Source organism: Diadema antillarum, unplaced genomic scaffold (assembly GCF_040938485.1).
Source record: "Diadema antillarum isolate AM-2024a unplaced genomic scaffold, OU_Dant_1.0 seq00002182_RagTag, whole genome shotgun sequence".
Lineage (NCBI taxonomy): Eukaryota > Metazoa > Echinodermata > Echinoidea > Diadematoida > Diadematidae > Diadema > Diadema antillarum.
Genome location: NW_027272819.1, coordinates 212,758 through 235,035, shown reverse-complemented (window position 1 = coordinate 235,035; position 22,278 = coordinate 212,758). Strand labels below are relative to the sequence as shown.

At 36.4% G+C, this 22,278-nt stretch overlaps 1 protein-coding gene across 1 annotated transcript; it reads left to right on the top strand.

The window, feature by feature from the left end:
• On the top strand, window positions 1-22,120 carry LOC139714169 (uncharacterized). The gene is made up of 14 exons (XM_071625886.1): window positions 1-177; window positions 6,092-6,115; window positions 7,656-7,886; window positions 8,350-8,518; window positions 8,858-8,991; window positions 10,152-10,403; window positions 10,941-11,078; window positions 11,748-12,101; window positions 12,313-12,488; window positions 14,329-14,568; window positions 15,053-15,189; window positions 15,868-15,967; window positions 16,522-16,684; window positions 21,762-22,120. The coding sequence occupies exons 1-14, from the start codon at window positions 114-116 to the stop codon at window positions 21,872-21,874; spliced, it is 2,295 nt and encodes a 764-aa protein (XP_071481987.1). The 5' UTR covers window positions 1-113; the 3' UTR covers window positions 21,875-22,120.
• The last annotated feature ends 158 nt before the right edge of the window (window positions 22,121-22,278 follow it).

Sequence of the window (22,278 nt, the reverse complement as noted above, 5' to 3'; positions counted from 1 at the left end):
CAAATCAGTTTATGCGAAGAGACACATCGGTGAACATCGGGATATCTACTGGTCATTTGAAGTTGATAAAATTAACGACTCATCAGTGTTGAGAAGAAGACGGCATAGTTGACATGTTTACACCAGTCTTTGCCACAACTTTCCTCTTTCTACTCCTCCGTAGTCCATGCATTCAAGGTAAGTATCGTGTTACTTTGCTGCAAAAGGCTGTAATCTTTTTAATCAGTATTTCGTACATCAGCGCAAACTGATTAATCGAATCATAAGTTATTATTCTAAGATTCTTAGTTTCTTTTATATACAGTTTATTTGGGAGAAAGAGATGTTAGATACAAATATTATGAGACCTGATATATTTTTATGACTTTGAAACGTTAAACCAGCCGTTCATGTGGCAGTTGTAAGGTTTTTCCTAAAATTGGGTGCTATGAGATAATAATCGTGTATATCGATCATGGATTTATTTTTTTTTCTCTACGTGACTAGTTTTATTACTGAGTGTACATCATCCAAGTGCTTGCTGATGTTTTTTCCATGCAGACGTGGCAAATCAATGGAGAGATGAGTGGGATACATGATAGATTATTTTTTTTGGACTCGCGCTTTCCAACAAAAAAAAAAAAAAAAAAAAAATTGGTCCTGTAAAATAGGTTTCAGCGTGTAAGAGGCGTTGTCCGTTTCTTAGCTTTTCTCTCTTTGTTTTCTTAGTTCATGATATCCCTTGACCGGTGAGTATGGGTATCGTGGAGTACTCTGGATGAGATAATTGCCAGTTAGATATTAATATGTCACAAAGAAGAAAAGACGAAAAGACTGATAAAACAGACGTTTAACTGAATCTGTTCAAAGGATTTATCAGGTTTTAAATATTGTCATGAGCTGTAATTCATCCTTTAGGGGCTTCCTAAGGCACCTTACTGATATTATCGTGTCGTAATGTGGTTGTAGGACTCTTCCGATTTGTGTGTGAAGTTCTGTTTTGCCTTTCTTAAAGGAATACATGTAATTCTCCTTTTTACGCCATGTAATAATTTACTCAACGTACGGACAACATGTCCCTGTCGTTCGCACAGTGATTTCTACTTCATGAAGGAAGTCCCATTGAAAGATTAAAGACTCAACTGTAAATCAAATTTAAGAACCTGTCGACTATTAAGAGAAACCTGCAGGTGATTTATTGTGTTATCAAGCAGTCATTATACTGTTGCTAAAATGCAGGAGAACGTTACCTTCCTCAACACGGGTAAATTTCTCATGTAAAGTGCAATGATACCACACAGAGCCTAGTACAAAAGAACAAGTTGTATCACCCCTAAATGTAATATCAACGCTAAATGTAATATCGACCCTAAATGTAATACACCTTAACCCTAAATGTAATAACAACCCTAAATGTAATACATTTTAACGCTAAATGTAATAATCGAGTCAACCCTAAATGTAATAGCATTTTAACCCTAAATGTAATAACCGGAGACAACCCTAAATGTAATACATGTCAACCCTAAATGTAATATCCGACCCTAAATGTAATACACATGTCAACCTTAAATGTAATATCGACCCTAAATGTAATACTTTTTAACCCTAAATGTAATATCGACCCTAAATGTAATACATCTTAACCCTAGATGCAATATCGACCCTAAATGTAATACACCTTAACCCTAAATGTAATAACAACCCTAAATGTAATGCATTTTCAACCCTAAATGTAATAACGACCCTAAATGTAATACACCTCAACCCTAAATGTAATAACCCAAAATGTAATACATTTCAACCCTAAATGTAATACCGACCCTAAATGTAATACATCTTAATGCTAAATGTAATACCGACCCTAAATGTAATACATCTTAACGCTAAATGTAATAACAACCCTAAATGTAATACATTTTAACGCTAAATGTAATAACAATCCTTAATGTGATTCATGTCAACCCTATCAAACATAATATATTCAACGCTTAATGTAATTACGACCTTAAATGTATACACCTGATTTAGGGTAAGCAACGCAGAATATCGGGCAAAATGTCAGGGGGTATACGAAGGAGATATGACGCAACTTTCTCTCGCACTCTTAAAAGAATGATAATAGTTGGTTAGACTTGTTTTTGTTGTTTACCCAGGTAAAAATCACACAGTCTTATTAAATCTATCGTTTGCTGCAAAGTTAATTAGGTCCATGTGACATAGTTCTTAATCTATTAGCTTTATCATGCTATCACATAAACATTTTGTATTCCAATCTTTATTCAGTGTTCATTATTGCTTAGAGTTTTGTTGAAAAAGAAAAAAAAATGGGCAAAAGTTAAGTCAGTTTGCCTTACTCATACATTCATATATCATAGGAAAGTCATTATATAAATGGTGACTCAAAGATGATAAAAAGGACATTTATTTCTTTTTGCTTTACTGGCATTTTTAAATTTATTTCGTGTACCCTCCCCAAGACCAATTATTGTCCCAGTTTCGTGTAAGTATAGTCGTGATTACCAGGAGTCGTGAACAATGTCATGAGGCTAATATTTCGGACAGTGATTTGCTGCCATGTCAATGTGTGACAGATATTTCGTCATTGAAAACATTACATAGATAATGATGGTTCGTCAAAAAAATTTGCGAAATCTTTCTAAACTCTTTCTAATTTCTAATTTTTCTCAATCTACTCGCTTTATCATCCCGTTTCATCAGTAGGTATATGTTTTTTTTGTCTAGCAACATTATTCATGTTTCAGAATTTTCCTTGCAAAGAACTTTTTGCCCATTTTTTTTCTTTTTCATCAAAACTTTAAACAAACGTGAACACTGAATGAAGATTGGAATACAAAATGTTTATGTGATTGTATGATAAAGGTATAGATTAAAAAGACACAACTATGTCGAATATACCTAAATTAACTTTGCTGCAAACAAAGGAATTAATAAGACTGCGTGATCTTTACCTGAGTAAACAACAAAAAACAAATCTAAGCAGCTATTGCTGCTCTTTCAAGAGTGCTATAAAGAAGTTGCGTCATATCCCTTTCATATACCCCCTGACCTTTTGCCCGATATTCTGCGTTGGTTACACTCTCTATAATGAGGTTTTTACATTTAGGGTGGTAATTGCATTAAGCGTCAAGATGTATCATATTAACAGTTGACATGAATTACATTTAGGATCGTTATTACATTTAGCGTTAAAATGTATTACATTTAGGGTTGTTATTACATTTAGCGTTAAGATGTATTACATTTAGGGTCGATATTACATTTAGCGTTAAGATATAGGCCCCTATTACATTTAGGGTCGATATTACATTTAGGGTTGAAATGTATTTCATTTAGAGTTGTTATTACATTTAGGGTTAAGGTGTATTACATTTAGGGTCGATATTACATTTAGGGTTAAAGGTATTAGCCCACATTTGCAAACCCACGAAAATCAAAACTGCATAAAACAGGTCCAATATGACTTCAAATACAAGTTATAACAGTAACATACCTCACCTGTTGCTCTTTGTCTATACCATTCGATAAAAGAGAGAAAATCATCGTTTTAAAATCAATTTTCAGACCGGGTCAACCCGACCCAAAATCGAATTACGAGCGCGGGCTAGCTACGTACATGTAACTTACACATGTATCGCATGCATGTAGTACGTACGTGGACCGGAGCTAGCGAGCGTTATACGCATGCATACGGTGCATTTTCATTTATTTTTATGAAAGTAATGGACTAATTGGAACGAAATTTTGTACAGGTGTTACTGCAATCATACCCAAACTCCATGCTAACTATGAGACCAATTGCTGCAGGTTTACAAATGTGGGCTAATACCTTTAAGATGTATTACATTTAGGGTCGATATTACATTTAGGGTTAAAAAGTATTACATTTAGGGTTGATATTACATTTAAGGTTGACATGTATTACATTTAGGGTCGATATTACATGTAGGGTTGACATGTATTACATTTAGGGTTGTCTCCAGTTATTATATTTAGGGTTAAAATGTATTACATTTAGGGTTGACTCGATTATTACATTTAGCGTTAAAATGTATTACATTTAGGGTTGTTATTACATTTAGGGTTAAAGTGAAAACTAAGTTTCGGTAAGTGCTTGAGAACCCGTCTCGCACCATTTCATTTTTGCTTGCAATATATCGAAAGAGTCCACTAAGAAACTTACCTGGCTGACGCGGTTTGCCGGAATGATGAGTCGGTTTGGAGTATTTTGAGAAAAATGATAATAGTAGGAAAACCGACTTTTATTCCAGAAGGCTCCAGACTAACTCGGTCTCGGGAAAAATTCGACCCTACTTCAGACAATTCGCACGCAGTAAGTGATCGCCACATTCCACTGGCCACTGCATAATACCAAATGAGGCCTAACTGAATGGACAGGAAAGTGCGTGCTAACGTAATCCTGTACAAAACAAAACAAAAATGACAGCGCGCGCTCCTCAGTTGCTGAGACGCGCGGTCTGTGGAGTTTTTGTTATTGTTTATCAAGCGCCTTTGATTGTTTTAGAGGCGCTTGATAGGCGCACATTTGCATGCGCGCAAAAGAGGTTTTTGATGCGCGCGTTGTAACAACTCGGACCATTACTGCGAGTAGCCAGAACACGAAGCGCTAATTTATACAGGCCGCTCCCATAGGACAACACTGTACAAACAGAGGGACAACCATTACAACTCATCCCACCGTTAAAGCGAAGCCGAGTTATCCCCGAGTCCGAGTTTAGCCTGACCCCATTCGGGTAAAATCTGAGACTGAACCTTTTTGGTTAATATTTCGCATTTTCGTCGTTACCCATCCAATATCTTGTATTATTATCTATACAGAGGATTTTTAGAGCCCAAATACAAGTGTTATTTTGTCGACGCACCTCATAACCTCCAACCCACTTAAAAAGTTTGTTGAACTCGACCAATATTTTTTGCCGAGGCGACCAATATTTAAAATATTGGACGGCAAGAGGGGGATTCCCCAAAGTTTTAATAAACTGCACCGTGATTGGTTGAGATATATACGAGATAACCTGAAATAAGAAGTAAAAACATCTGTGATTGGTCAATCACGAATTAACTAGAATATCGTTTCTTCTAAAATTCTGTGTTTATACAAACACATTTCATATATCAATTAGTTGAAATTGTTTTTCACACAATTTTTCAAAATATCACTTTCATAACAGGAAGTTAAATTTAGGTTTGATGAAAACAAGTTGCATTTTTTTGTGCATGCAGGCGCAAGGCGACGATTGATCTGCAGCTCTGCATGCTCAGCGCTACTGCTAGATAGCCCGCGCGCGATATAATGTAGCCGGCCACCGCCGCTGCGCTTGCATTTGCATGCGCGATGTCATTACAGTTACTGTACATGTACGTACGTGTGTACAATACGTTATATACAGCACAGTAGGACTAGTTGTGGTAGTAGTAGCCTAATTCGATCTTTCACGATCTACGGTATAGATATGACGTGAATTCTTTCTCAGATCTCGGATACAAATACATCTAATTCTGGTCTTAATTAGCTAAACAGTAACATGACGGCTACCTTGGATACATAGATCACTGTTTTATCAGAGACTGAAGTGGATTAACTTGCACTGAAGAGTGTACATGTACCATACCCCATGTCAGGATCACTACACAGTAGGAACAGCACTCGGAGTCGGAGACAGAAAGGGTAGGCCTGAGTGAAAACATTCTTTGCTAAAATCCTCTGTAGGATAATAATGATGATATTGAATGTCCTATTTTCGATTAATACAAGGAAATATTGGACTCGCTAAGCAAAATATTTCCTTGTATTAATCTCAAGGCCATCCAATATTATATAAATAACATCGTTATCCTGCACATTTCCTAAGCATACGTTCACATTTGGGAGCGAAATTTGACAACTTTTGCAGGCGTACCAGAACTTTGTTTGGGCTTTAAGGTGTATTACATTTAGGGTCGATATTACATTTAGCGTTGATATTACATTTAGGGGTGATACACAAGTCTCCTTCTGACGTTCTATGTTCCTCTCTCTCCCTCTCTCCACACGTCTATTCTTTATCTGCACGAAATGACAACCCACCAGGGAACTTGCGATGGAGTTTGGGAGGTAAGATAATCATGTGACCTGAGTACGAATCAAGCACTTCGACATTCTATTTATCCCTCTACACCTCTCCCCCTCTTTATATTTTCTTCCGATTATGGTGGGAGCAAAGCAGCTGGCAATTAACATTAGACCACTATATTTTCTCTTTCATTTCATTTCGTTTATTTCATTTTAAAGAAAAAATGTCATTGCAATAGATCATTTGAATACGTTTAAATGACAAAAAAAAACACAGTATAACGATTGAATCAATTAAATTATTAGGAAATAAACTGAAATAGAATAAATGTTGTGACTTGTATGTCAAATACCGAATCAAAGTTGTTGGAAATGGAGAGGACTAAATAAGCAGAGCTTGTAGATGTAGTCTCCTCATGCCCATCTCTGTTCATGTTTTGTTTGAGTTTTCAACATATTTAGTTTCATGAATTTTCGAGTTCTTCCATTTTTCGTCGTGTCGTGTTCAGAATGGCACTTTTTTTACACTCAACCAAAAAAGTAAGTTCCCCCAAGCATTTTTGAATATATTTCAAAAAGTATTTTACCGATTTTCATAATTGGAAATTCAAACGGGAATGGATAGGGAATTTTATTACTCATAACATGAATGGCATATCATTGCCACCAGATATCATTATTGATGTGAGAAAAAAATGCATTTTATGTCAAAATGCATGCAAAAAAAGTTTCACTTTAGTGATTTGCATTAACTGGTAGAATCAAACAATCAGATCTTTGACCTCTCCAGTTTCCTGAAACTTTGCTCTAAGTTTCCTTATGGCATTGGGCGAATCCCCTAGTCTCCTGGCCACCTCCTTAACCAGAACCCCAGCTCTCCCTCTTTCAAAAAATTGCAGACGCGGCATGATGCAAAATGGCCATAAGCACGTTAATGTGATCAACCCAAGCTGGAATTAAAAAGCACATGGCTTCGACCAACATTTTCATTTGAAAAGACCTATTTTTTTTTTATAATAAAAAGCATGCATAACATCTGTTTAATTGGGGAGCACATTGTACCTAAAGAAATTCCTGAGAATTACATTACAATTTAAAAAGGTCATTCGCTAACTTGCATAGGAAATGTACACAATATACTTCATAAGTATAACCTTAAGTGCAACTTTTGTTCCCATGCATTTTGACATAAAACGCATTTTTCACACAATAATGATATATGGTGGCAATGATATGCCAGTCATGTTATGACTAATAAAATTCCCTATCCATTCCCGTTTGAATTATGAAAATCGGTCAAATACTATTTGAGATATATCCAAAAATGCTAGGGGGAACTTACTTTTTTGGTCGAGTATATATCATACATAATACCCGAAATAATGATTGTTATCCCAAGTTTTTTATCGCGTGTATGCATTGCACGTTTGTCTATACAAGGTGCAAATCCAAGCACTTGTTGCTCCCTATCTGCAAAATGATACATGAAATAACTAGAATAACTGTCATTTCCTTCACCTAACATGCTTGCATTCTGTTTCCTCGTCTTTCCTATACACTGATCCATCTAACTGATGTGTAGATGAGTTCATGCTGGTAGGGGATTACAGTAGACGAGCAATATACGCCTCTAACATCAGGGACATCTCGTATACCGCACTCCCTCTCTGGAACCCTGGTTACGTGCGGAGTGTGGACTATGACTCTGTTCACCAACTTCTCTTCTGGACGTACGGGGGGAATCCAGGACGAATACAGAGCTCTCGCCTCGATGAATCAGACGCTACTATCATTGTTTCCACAGACATAAGAGGTGACATGGCCACAAAATTCGCCAAACTTTACGTTTCGATTTTGGTGTTATTTTTTTCTCCTTTTTCATTCAAGGGTGCAATAACAAATAGTTTAATAATTGAGTGTACAAATTGTATACTCTTCTGAGAGGTGTGAAAATGTGAAAATCTCCTGCTGTCCAACTTTCTATAGATATCCGGGTGCCTGTCCTTTAATTGAATTAGCATGGGGTGAAATCATCATTAGCAGTTGTGTATGTGATGATGATGATGATGATTGTGTGTGTATTCGTCATTTCTCTTACAAAAATGCGGTAAACCATGCCAACATAACAATGCATGAAACGTCTTCATTGTAAAGTTGTTTAAAGATCCATTATTGCTGCTCTTCATTTTATTTGACTTGAATCTTGATACAAGTTATAGTTCTGCATAAGTAGATATCATAATAACACGGATGATTTTTCTGGGTTTGTTTTTCAGAACCTTACGGAGTGGCAGTCGATCCAAGCGAGTCCAAGGTATACTGGAGTGATTACGATTCCTCTCTTGGCAAGATAGCCGTGGTGAATTACGATGGATCTGGAAGAAGAACTTTAGTTTCTTTACCACAAAAGCGACCATACGGAGTTACCATTAATCCTATAAGAAGGTGGGTCCGTAGGACTTTACTCACTGTAGAAGATTTTACTTTATGCTAACAGTATAAAAAAGATAAGTGAATTATTTGATTCATTTAATTGAGGTCATAGCAAGTTTTAACAATGGCATAAAGTTTCACTCCTAAACAGGAAAATATAAAAATCTTATTCTTAAAGGAATAACGTCAATTATGATTTACAACAATAAATTACGAAGGGTAGAATTTTTGGTCTAGTGCCCAGTGGGGTGAAAGAACTTAGCCTCGGAATGTCTTAGCGCTGATGGATAGTGTCCATTTGAGACTCAAATTATTGTGAAAGTGAGTAAGTTTTGGTTTGCTGTCTTCCAGAGAACTTTACTGGGGAGTCCAAAGCCCATCAGGAGCCATTCAAAGGATAAGCATAGACGCCCTCAACGCTGAACCCGAGAACGTTGTCGACACTCGAATCACTTACATTCGTGGCCTCGCTTTTAACAGCGAAGGTTTGTACAGCATTGTTTTTCTACAATATCAAACAACTCAATGTCATCCAAGTATTGCATAATGTATTTGCATAAATATGACTTATGATAATTACTGCGGTATGTCATATTTGCGCGTACACAATCACACACTATCTGTGTGGACATTGGACATAAACAGGTCAGGCTCTCAGGCGTATTGCTAAGTTCAGCGACTTCCGTTACCTCTCTCTCCTCCATCTGCAGGTAGCATCCGGGCACTTTGGTGTGACCATAAAAGTTAATTGAAATGAATTTCACGCAGATTTCCTTTTCTTACCTGTTGCGCTATGGAGGATAGACCGGAAATATATTGAGATACTAGGCCATGCCCTTATTTTTTTTAGTGTCTGTCTATCTTTCTATCTATCTATATAGCGTACTTATCTTTAAGATTTCTCCTCGAATGACATGCCATTTTTACATTATTGTTACAATAGATACCTATTTACACACCAGCTTGGCCAGTCAGGAGGGATCAAAGAGGGTAAAACATGCTTCCTTATTAGAAGGGAACTGGCTGTGAACCCTTGGTATCCTGCTTACAATCCAGGGGTCCGTTTCATGAAGTAATAATAATAAAAGTATTAAAATAAATCTCCGAATTTCCAAATTCTCTCACATGGGTGATACTTTCAAATCCATTTCATGAAGTCTCAGTGTGTCTTACGAGCGAAAAGTAATGAAACGGACCCCAGATCTGTATCCTCTTCACCGCAGTGTTCCTATGGTGTTCAGTGCGCAACAAAGTTGTAGACAGTTCTTTATGTCTATATATATAATAATATATGAAGAGCTTGCTTCCAAAAGTCGCTAAATCTATCATTTTTCTTTGGATTTAGCGCCTTTTGGAAGCAAGCTCTTCATATATGATATATATATATTATAGAAACACACACACACACACACTATATATATATATATATGTATATATATATATATATATATATATAAAACTATACATATATATATATATACATATATATGTATATATATATGTATATATATATATATATATATATACATAAATTATTATTTACTTTAGCAGAAAGATAAGCTAAGAGTACCCCTACCGGTATTTGTCGTATACAGGATGGTGTCACTGTAATTTACCTCCTTCTTGTCCGGGCTTACATGTATAGGAACGAAAATGTACTGGCATGATGACGGAGCCAACAGGATCGAATCTCTGGATTTATTGAGTGGCGAAAGGACCCTGTTACTGACCAGAAGTGGTTTCTATGGACTCACCTGGCACAATGGAGATATATACTTGACTGAAACATCCCGTGACGTCATAGCAATCATGAACGAGACTTCACGAGCAGTCCGGTTCGTCGGTCCTCGGACATTCTCCAATGCCTATGATATTTGTGTGGTCTCGTCTCTAAAAGGTCAGACTTTGTAAACGGGTTTTATCAACGTATTCGCGCGTTAGTTTAGAAGGGATCATCTTTAGTTATTGATTATGGGCCTACTTCAGATTCTCTGACAAGTTTTTACGCCTTCTTTGTTGTCATGGATTCCACAATAAGGAATAGCTCGAGTTTAACACCAAAGCCAATGTAACAGAGATTCTGTTTTCTGTATGGGCCTGTGAGTGAATGTCTTCGTGTTGTCAGAATGTTTTTAGTAACTCTTCAAAAAAATAACTGCTTTAATATACATGAGTCTTACCGTACAAGAAACAGGATTATATTTTCACATTTCTCGTCTAGCAATTCATTAGGCAGTCAAATAATGTCATATGAAGTTATCAGTGAAACGACTTCGTCAAGTTTTGGTTCACTTTATCTCAGCAGGTTATTATCATTACTTCTTTGGTCCAACGGCCCCAAAATGTCTAAAGCCAACTACATACGTCACGTATACTATAACGTTACAAGATCTACACCTTTCCTATGCTGAGTGACATTATTCTTTTTCTACAGATCCATCACAATGGGCTTGTGATTTCGACAACTTTGGCTCCAATCTTTGTGGGTGGAGTCAGGCTTTTCAGGACGATTTTGATTGGCTGAGACTGCCACGTAACGTCAGTAGACATTCAGAGAATGGTCCGTCTATTGGTAAGAGGAAATGCCAAGTTTATTTCAGCCATCACTGTTTTTTGGTTACCGAATAAACCTACGAAACAATAGTTGGATGGAGTCAAAAGGGGGCTGAGCTTTCGATCCTAGCAGAATCTTTGTCAGAGGCAAAATGACCTTTTGGTCATTTTGCCTCTGACGAAGATTCTGCTAGGATCGAAAGCTCAGGCCCCTTTTGACTCCATTTTACTCCATTGGCTCGCCTTCATTGGATAAGCAGTTTTCAGCAGCTTTTTTTTTTTTTTTTTTTTTTTTTTTTTTTGCTAAACCTTAAATAACATTACCATGGGACACATTGCACCTGAGCAACAGCTAGTATTCCTGAAGAAAGAATTGCTTTTTTTTTCTTTTCAGAGCGCCAGAGGAATTGATTTTCTGGTGTTCCGGAATTCCAGATTCTGAGCATTCTTCCCATGAGCCATTGAAACCGATTGAATTGTCTTTCTTTTATACTACAAAGAATTTTAACGAAGGAAAGTGCAGGCTCTATATCATGTTTATCGTTCGCCATCAGAGACGTGGGAAGGGAGGTATAATCAGTTAGGTTGTGGTTAAGGGTGCATGGTTTGACTAGCTACCGGATCGAAGAAACTATCTGCGATTCATAGCATTCATTAACTCCTTCATTGTACTATCTTTCTCTGCTAGGAGATTACAGTATGTTCATCAACGGCACAACACAGGATACTGGTGCTCGAGCTAACTTCACAAGTCCTTATACCAACACTGTAAGCACAACTGCCACCTGTTTACGGTTCGCCTTCATCATGCCGGGGGTCTCCAGCCACTCCTTTCTCAAACTCTACTTCACCAATCAAAGTTTTTCCAAGCTCATCTGGCTGAAGCGCGGTGACCAGGGAGCGTTTTGGAAACTAGCTAGGGTGGTAACCTCTGGGCTGGGTGAGGGACATTTCATCTTCGAAGGCGTGGTCGGTACTCCAGAGCGTAGCGTCATAGGAGTGGATGACGTCCATTTCGGACCCTGCGATGACCAATTCGAAGGTAATCAGAGAGAACCACTTTGTTATCTTGGTATTCATACACGTCATTACAAATTATCATAAGTAGCACATCAACTTCTTCGTGAAACATTAATCAGTACTACTAGGTGATTTTGTTATGTTTTGTGAAATATCGTGACTGCTGGATTTCATGTCATTCTTTGTCTCTATGTACCATTAATTCTATTTTTTCTCTCCCTTCTCACTGGCAGCTCCGAAAGTCTCGTGTGACAACGGCAGAATGGAAATACTCCTCAAAAGGGAAAGTTACCGAATCTCAGCTCCTAGCCAAATTCGGTTTTCCGATTCTCGTTGCTATGGTTACGCTTTCAACTCTGACTACGTCACCCTTTCAACATCTTTCGAAGAGTGTGGAACGCGCATAGCGGTAAATATGATAAAGTCTGGCAGTAACATGTACCGACGAAAAAGTATTTGACAAGACTCGTGTAGATTATTAATTGACTAAAATTGTCTATTCCTCAACATTTGTTCGTTGTTCCTCAACATTCGTTGTTTTACATTGTATTCATCTTTGATATTACCCAAATTATGGAATTTTAGTATGGGGAAACACCCATCATTTATAATTGGATAGGGTTCTACTGTTACAAAAGAAGGCTCTTCGCATTATTTGTAACACCTTTCCATATTCTCCAACAGATCCTTTGTTTTTTGATAATAAGATTCTGAGAATTAAAGATTTGTTTTTATTTCAACTAGGGCAATTTATGTATACTTATGATAATAACTGCCTCCCGTTTATTTTTAACTCCATGTTATGCGTAACCGGACATACCATGGATATCCAACCACACAGTCAAATGAATTTCATTTACCTTTATTAAGAACCGTGCTTGCTCATCAGAGTTTCATTTATGCAGGTCCAAGGTTATGGAACTCCCTTCCCATGGACCTGAAAAATGCACCGTCACTGAATTCTTTTTAAAAGAGATTGAAGATGTTTCTTTTGAAGTTTTATAAAGCAACCGAATAAATTTAATGTATTTCGTAAGCATGGCATTATCTCCTCTTCTTCACTATAGGCTGCGTTCTCTTGGAGAGGCATCGACCATTTTTACTGCGTATAGTATTTTTGTATTCCATACGTGTCCTCACGGTTAATACAGTCTGTTCCGATGGAAAGCAGCTCTGTATCATTCTCGAAAACGCTTGGCTAATTGTCTCTGTGGGCTTTGACTCTTGGTGTATGCATCAAAATAATTTAGGTTTTTCTTTCTGTCTCTCTCTTCCTCTTCTCCCTATTTTCTGTTCCTTTTTTTTCACACTTTTGCTTTCCTTTTTTTTTTCTATTCCCGACTTTCCCAGTCTCCCGCACTCTTTGTAGTTGTAAGCTTTTCACCCCCCCCCCTTATTTCCCCCTTTCCCTCAGAGGTACCCACGTGATACAAGCATAGTCTTTTGAGTTGGTACATCCACTTTTTTTTTTCACAGAGTGTTTAAATAGAGTATGTTTCTTTTTGTACTTAACATGCAGACAAGAACACGTTCTTGTCCCTGTCTGGCTATGTTTATTATCAACGACTCGCATGTCAAATTTATCATATTGTTTCTTGTACATTCCGTTGAAAAAAAAAAGGTGAAAATTAAAGTTTGAATTTGAATTTGAATTTGATTATCAGGCATCTCTTTTATTGTAACAAGACAAAACAAATTCTAGTAATTACTACTTATTCTGCCAAGGTGAACGTTTTCATTCATGCTACTCTTCATCTTTAACTGTCTGTCCAAAGAGCTGAGACGTCTGGTCTTGAATTAGTCCAGTTATAGTGAATCTTCCATGTTATTGTCATTCCATCGCTGCCTGTAATGTGAGATGGAAACTACCAGACCCCAAATTACATAAACTGCAGTCGTGGAAATGTAACGTCTTTCCCTGAATTTGTTCTTGTCAATGCGCTGTGTGTTGAAATGTGAATATCCTAATCATTCAGTGCTGTAAACAAAACAACACATATTCTTATACATTGCAGGAAGGACAACGTGTATAAGAAAACTCAGATAATCTGTTTACGATTTCTATAGACAGGGATGGATGTTGACCCCATGTCATTTCATCTGACCTTGATCTGACCTGCAGCATGAATAAAAGAGGGTGACAAGTTATAGACCATTGGTTCAGGCATGCTCTGTGTATCGATATCACATGCAACCCTTATTTAAGGGGACCTTCATAACCCTGACACAAATATATTTTTTGTATTCAGAGTGACGAGGAGAACTTTTTCTTCACGAATGAGATTGAGGATGTGAGCGGACTTATGCAGAGCTTCGTTGTCAATTGCACGGTGAGGCGCAGGCAGCTCATCCACATCTCATATATCGCCCAGTCGTCTGTGTCCGTTTTCACAGAGGCGTTTGGCCTTGGCAATTTCAGCATTGCCATTCGACAATTCACCAGTCAAAATTTCGACGTAGCTCTGCCGGAACATGCTCCCCCACCACAGGTATACTACATCAGCTTGTGCTAATTGCAATCATGAGTAAGTGTCATGATCACAGTGTGTATGGTGATAATGATTTCACAATACGACTGAGGAAAGACAATGAACATCCAAATAACGTCTTATGCAGGTGATGATTTGATTGGTTCGGATCAGGAGAACATGATTATTTAAAAGGAAATTTATTCGAGGAAAATATTTCATCGTTTGGTAGTAGTTTGTGATGAAGATGGTAGCTTAGATCATTTACTTTGTAATGACAAATACTTGATGATTTCGAAACTCACTAGAAAGCGAGCAGGAAGTTGGGTAGTTTCTGTGACATGTTGCTCCACAATACTCAGTCCTGATATAGTAAAGATTTGGCACGAGGTACCTTCAGCCTCTTGTAGAGTAAATCGGTAGCGTTTCATTTTGTTATCCTTGTGTCTTGGAATTATCTCGACTGATTTCCAAATCAATTGTTCAAAAAATCAAAACTATCAAGGTGTTTGAAGGCGATACCATCTACCTCGGCACTACAATCGCATCCATGAGGAATCTTTACATCCTCAACGAGCGTTGCTGGGAGACGCCTTCTCCAGACCCAGCAGATCGGAGTTACCGAGATCTGATAGAGAGTGGGTAAGTTTTAGGGGAACAGTGACAGCCCTCTTACGCAATACGAGTTTTATCCCTGTATCCGCCTTGTGTTGATATCTTTTGGACATCGGTTCCTTCTTGTATGTCAAGATTGCATCCAAACACTTCGACAACATTGTTACGATTACTAAGGCTTTGGATTTGCTCATCTAAATATTTGTATGTTATACACGAATTTGGACACCCTCCGAAAATCTTTGAGGCTGTACATAAAAGTCACTTTTGGTTGGAATCATATACAAAAAAAAAAAAAAATAATGTACTGTAAAAGTGATCAGTCTTTCCTAAACATCTGTTGATTATGTTTAGATAAACTATTCAAACCCTACATTTTCAATCGTTCATCAATAAGCTTTTGATGATGATATTTCAGTTTATTCTGAAATATCTTCTCAAAATTAAGTCAATATAGGTCTTGCAAGCGAAGGCTTTATTATCGTAAAGAAATTTGATGAGGAGAGCGGTTACACATTTCCACGAGTTTATTAAACCATGAAGCTACTAGAGTATCTCCATGATTAAACCGCTCTGTATAGTAATAAAAACACAGCTCATAATTAATATATTCATCATGAAATGATTACTATAACACGTTTCATATTTTAAACTGTACGTATGTCGGACCCAGCCTTGTCATTTTTAATCAAAATTTATTTGCAGAGTGGCTGTATCGAGAAACGTGAAAATCTATGATATCAACAACTCGACGGTGAGGGCGTTTTCCGTCAGGGCTTTCCAATTCAGTCGCGTTACAGAGTTGGTAAGAATCTTTCAGCACTTATTTCCATTATCAAATTGCTCTGCAACAATAGATTTATGGGTCTGTATGGTGGATGTGTGATGGTCTGTGGTAAGAGGACATCATCTCCATAGTTTTTAATATGGATGAATAAGATCGAGGAAATGGCAACTCTTGAGGTTGGTGTCTCAGAGAAAGATTCACACCTTCACGATGGTCTTTATTTGGTATTATTTTCGGCTGTTTGTAGTTAAGATGTTGGTGGAAAAAGATGAACTCCCTATCTGTGTAGTCAAAGATTGTAGTGATTTTGCAGAACGCGAGTTAGTAGAGTCCCCAAGTAACGTTAAACTTGACTGGAGTCGCAAGCAAGCTCCTTCTTCGGTCTACTGGCACATAAAATTGCAAAAGTTTAAGCCAAAGAAATCCTGATATGACAACAGGTTAATGGAACCGTGGTGATATTTTGATTTTTTTTTTCTGTCTATAAGACTGAATTTGTTATATCATTGTGGTTAATAATGGGTCAGTCACGAGTCATTGAGCACAGTATTTTTCATTGGATTATTTGACAGACATACATCCACTGTAACGTCCTGGCATGCCAGCAAAACGATCGACTGGAAAGTTGCCAGACTTCGGACGGTTCTGGCCCACGTGCCAAAAGGTATTCGAATCGGAAACCTGCCAATGCTTACATTCTGTCAAGCGGACCATTCATCGTCCAGAGACACAAAGGTATTATACAGTGCACACCCGTCATAATGAACACGATGGTAACGAAATTCTTATTACAACGAAATGAACATTCAGGTGCAAAAATTACCTACACATCATTGACACTATACTGTTTGGTTATAAGGAAATTTTAGTACAAAGGAAGAAAACCGTCTGTCCTGAGGACTTCGTTACTACTAAATAATGGTAGTACACTGTACTGATATTGAAAGATACCAGGTTGTGGATGGTCCGAAAAAAAAAAATGTCCTGCTTTTGTTGTACTGTAGTCGTTTTGTTCTCCCCCCCCCCCCCCACAAAAAAAAAAGACAAAGAAAAAGAAGAAAGATGTTGCTTTCATGCTTTCAATGAAATCTGCACTTACGGACTCCGGAAAATACTATGCCATGAGCACTGAAAAGTAGACCTGTGCGCTATACAAGTAGCCACTATTATTATTAATATTATTATTACGGACTCCGGAAAATACCACAACAAAAGGAGAGAGAGAGAGAAAAAAAAATAATGAGAGGAGTGGAGACAATTAAGAGGTAGAGAGAGATTAGCAAATGAAACCTTTTACATCAAGTGGTGACCTATATTGGTCCTAGCCCAGGCACTGGGGAGAATAGAGTATAATTATATTTTATTGATAAGCTTGAAACTCTATCTCTCTCTCTGTGGCATCTCTTCTACCCTTCTACCGTACTATTTTCCTTGACTATGCTTGTGTATTTGTGTGTGTGTGTGTGTGTGTTGCTTGTGTGTTTGCTTGTGTGTTTGCGCATATTTGTGTTGGGGGAATGTATGTATAATAGTTTAAAATGTTGAGAGCGATTTTACTTGATATAGCCGTATATCAGATATTGTCGCGTTCATTTTATTACATTCAATTCAACTCAATTCAATTCATTCGGCACAAAATAAATAAAAAGTACATTATGCACACAATGAAGATAAAAGCAATGTGTATGAACAAACATGCACATATTATGGAAATTAATGGCGGGACCCCTTTGAAGCATCTGGTGCTTCTTGTTGGGGCCCAAAACAAAATTATACAAAATACAGTTGTTAAATAGCATATTGTGCAAAAATGAAAATGAAAAAAAAAGCACAATAACTTATCAGCCCTACACTATGCACACACACCACATTCATATCACACACACAGCGCACACCCAACACACTCTTTCAGTAGCAATGTCAGGATCAAAGAAGTGAACAGTAGAAGAAATTTGGTAGCAAGCAGTCTACTCAGACATGGATAACACTTTCTTAAAAGTATGAATAATGTTCTGAGACGAGAAAGTGTAGTGCTGGACTTGAGATCTGGACTAATTGAATTCCATTCATTTACACCGAATTGAGAATGAGTTCTAACTGTTAATCTGGCTAATGGCATTCTCAGGCTATATCTTTCCCGAGTAGAATAATCATGTAAACACAAATTACATTTAAACATATCACGCAACAAAATTGGGAGAATACCTTTATGATACTTAAACATAAACACTAATATGTTAAATCGAACAAGTTCGTAAATGGGTAGAATTTTTAACTTGATAAAGATTGGTAAACTTGAACTGCGAGAATTGCTCTTAGAAATCAATCTTATCGCACGCCTTTGTAACATATATAATTTCTCAACATGAGTTTTATATGTCTTACCCCATATTTCATTACAATAATTAAAATGTGGTGATATTATTGCATTGTATATATAGAATACAATTTTTGTAGGTACAAAGTCTACCTTTAAAGGGAAGATAAACCCCAAGAGCAATGTGGATTGAGTGAAAGCAACAACATTAGTCGAACACATCAGTGAAAGTTTGAAGAAAATCGGACAATCGATGCAAAAGTTATGAATTTTTAAAGTTTTGATGTTGGAACCGCTGGATGAGGAGACTACTAGAGGTTATGACGTATGAGTGGACAACAATACCAAGAAAATATAAAGAAAATTCTGCAAAAATCCATTTTTCATGAAAATTACAAATTCCATTAACTTGATGTTGACATATGTTAAGGGTAGCAATTATTCCCCCTGCTTTCTGAAAGCGGTTGGTCCATTGCTCTTTCATAATTCTAGAAAAGTGAATTTTTGTTGAATTTCCTTTATATTTTCTTTGTTTTGTTGTCCACTCATACGTCATATCCTCTAGTAGTCTCCTCCTCCAGCGGTTCCAACACCAAAACTTTAAAAATTCATAACTTTTGCATCGATTGTCCGATTTTCCTCAAACTTTCACTGATGTGTTCTACTAATGTTGCTGCTTTCAATCAATCCACATTGTTCTTTGGGTTTACCTTCCCTTTAAGATAGCACTCCAACATATTTTGATATTCTCGAAGATATGTTTTCTAAGTGGTGCTTTCACTCAAGAGATTCATGAATAGAAATACCAAGAAAATTTATAATTTGAGTTCTTTCAATAATTACTTTTCAATCGTAATCAAATCAGAATTTACAGAAATTTTCTTTCTTTTAGAGTGAAATAAAACATTTTGTTTTTGTGAAATTAAAAAATAACTTATTACACTTAAACCATTCATTCAGCAATTGTAATTCATTATTCAGGGTAAATATAAGTGTGTTTACATTTCTGTGAGAATATGATACTACAGTGTCATCAGCAAAAAGAAAAAATTTCAATATATCTGAACAATTTACAATATCATTAACATATTCTAAAAATAGCAGTGGCCCCAGCACAGACCCCTGAGGTACACCGATGTTTACCTCTCCTTGCATGGATTCGACACCATAAACCACCACATATTGTTTTCTATTTAACAAGTAATTAGAAAACCATTGTAGGGGTAAACCCCTTATTCCATATGAACATAGCTTTGTTAAAAGGATATGGTGGTTGATGGTGTCGAAAGCTTTTGTGAGATCCATGAACACTCCACAACAAATATTACCTTTATCAATTTCTTGTAAAATATATCATATTCAATGAGGTGGAATGATTTTTCCGAAAACCAAACTTTTCAGGAATTAAAATATTCTCCTTGGTAAGATAATCATAAAGCCTATTTAAGTAGTTTAGCAAAAATAGAGAGGAGAGCAACAGATCTATAATTTCAATTTTCTGTGGATTATCTTTTTTAAACAAAGGAACTATTTTGGTAAGTTTAAATTCATTTGGCACAACACAAGTGCTCAATGACATATTTAAAATATTACGTAATGGATCAGCAATATACTGAATGCAATCTTTAATGACTCGAGGAGATATATCATCGGCCCACTGGCTTTTGATGTCTGAATTAAAGAAGATATTTTCATAATTTCATGAGGAGATGATGGTTCTACAAAAAAAAAAAAAGATTTAGCAGTTTGACATGACATAAACTCTTGAAATGAATGAGATGCGCAGGGGAAGAAATCGACTATGACAGTCATTCGCCAATATTAATAAAATACGAGTTAAATTGATCTGCTATATCATGTTTTGAAGAAAACCTTGAATTTTCGAAGCACATACTTTTGGGCATCACATTGAGTTTTTTTCTACCTAAGATTTCATTAATTTGTCTCCATGTTTTTTTGAGATCACTCTGCGTTGACAAAACATTTTATTGTCATACTTATATTTTGAACAATTAATAATATTTGTGAGTTTATTTTTATACTTCTTATTACTAGATATATGTTTAGCATCAGGATTATTCTTAAATTTTATAGATTTGAGTAGAACTTGAGTAATCCAAGGTTTCCTTAATTTGTTTTTCTTTTCACAAATAATCTTTGAAGGAAAACATTCACAATATATCATATCAAAATTTTCAATAAACTTACTATAACTGTCATTTACATCTGAACACTCATTAACAAAACACCAATCAATACACTTTAATTTATTCGTAAACAACGACAAATTTTCTCCATTGATGATTCTTTTCTTCACACATTTTTTTTAAATGATTTATAATTACATTTTCCACCTTTCAATATGACATATATTTGAAAGTGATCAGAAAGATCATCATATATAATTCCATTAGAAATATTCTTATTGATAGTGTTAGTGTAAATGTTGTCAATTAAGGAAGCTCTGGTTGATGAAATACGAGTCGGTCTTGATATCAAAGGAAACACATTAAAGAAATAAAACATATCCAAAAAGTTGTTTGTTTTACTATGACTTCCATAATTCAATAAATCAATATTAAAGTCGCCCATCAAATAAAATTCCTTCTTTTCATTTTCCAATTTTTCTACAATATCATTAAATTTAGAAGTGAAATCCACAATATCGGTACTTGTAGAACGATGAATACATGCTACAATAAAGGCGTTATTATTTTGAGTAAGTTCAATATAAAGCATTTCATAATTGTCTCTAATACATGACAAATCATTTCGTATAACATATTGATATTCATCTTTTAAATACAAAGCAACTCCACCACCAACATTACCTAGAGGTCTACATATATAAACAACAGAATAATTATCGATATCATACTAGATTATAGGTTTTTTTAGAAAACTAGGTTTCAGATACTGCCATAATGCTAAAACTGAAGTCTAGTGTAGCAAGTAGGGTATTAAATTATCAGAGTTTTTATGCAGACTTCTTGCATTGATATGAAAAAAAGACAGGTCAGAGTTAATACGTGCATGGTTGGCATGAAAATCCTCACTGAGAATATACTTACAATCAACATCAGGAAAATTGGAAATATTTTCTTGACTTTCACCAATACTGAGTGATTGATGATTCATTGAATTCATATTGAAAGGATTGATCTTTAATGATTCAATTTTATTTATGTTAATTTCTTTCGTTAAATTGAAATAAGTATAGATTGTCAAAAGAAATTCATTATTCGTCAGAAATGTGATTAAATGGCAGTGCATCTGAAGCACAGTTTACACAAAGCCATGACTGAGTAGAAGAAGAAACATTGCTACTTTCACACTCACACATTCACATACACAGACACAGTTACTATTCAAAAGTTGACGGAACCATTGATGTTAGTGCTGTTACTCTTCATTTTGCCGTATTCACTTTTCCTTTTTATGATTGTACCATACTGCATTATTGGTCCTTGTGTAATTGCTCTCACTATTCATCAGGTATGTCGGTGAGTTCGGTGACTGTATACGTCGCTCTGTCATGTCTCTCCGCCATGTTGGTCTGCAGCATCGGTGTGATCCTCTATCAACGCCGTCAGAACACCAAAAACTAAAGGCTCTAGCGATAAAGTGCCTTCAGATATAAATATAGTTTCCTTTACAAAAGTTATACATGATCTAGAAAGGGAGATTTGAATGCGCTAGTATAACGCAGAAGTTGGTCTGCTGTGAAAAAAAAGATAGTAAAATCCACGATAAGCTTTGCCCAGACAGGTAATAAAAAGGTGCCGCAGGCACAAGTCTTCTTTACTTCTCTGACCATTATCAACAAAGTAAGACTGCGCAGTACTGTCACTGTCACTGTCACTGTGGGACTTTAAGTGAGACATATCCCAAGAAAACACGCAAGAACATAATTTGATAATACTGGAATGTATAGTTTATACCTAGTTTAACATAAGGACACTGGCGTAGCCAGGGGGGGGGGGGGGGGGCGATGGGGGCGGTCGCCCCCCCC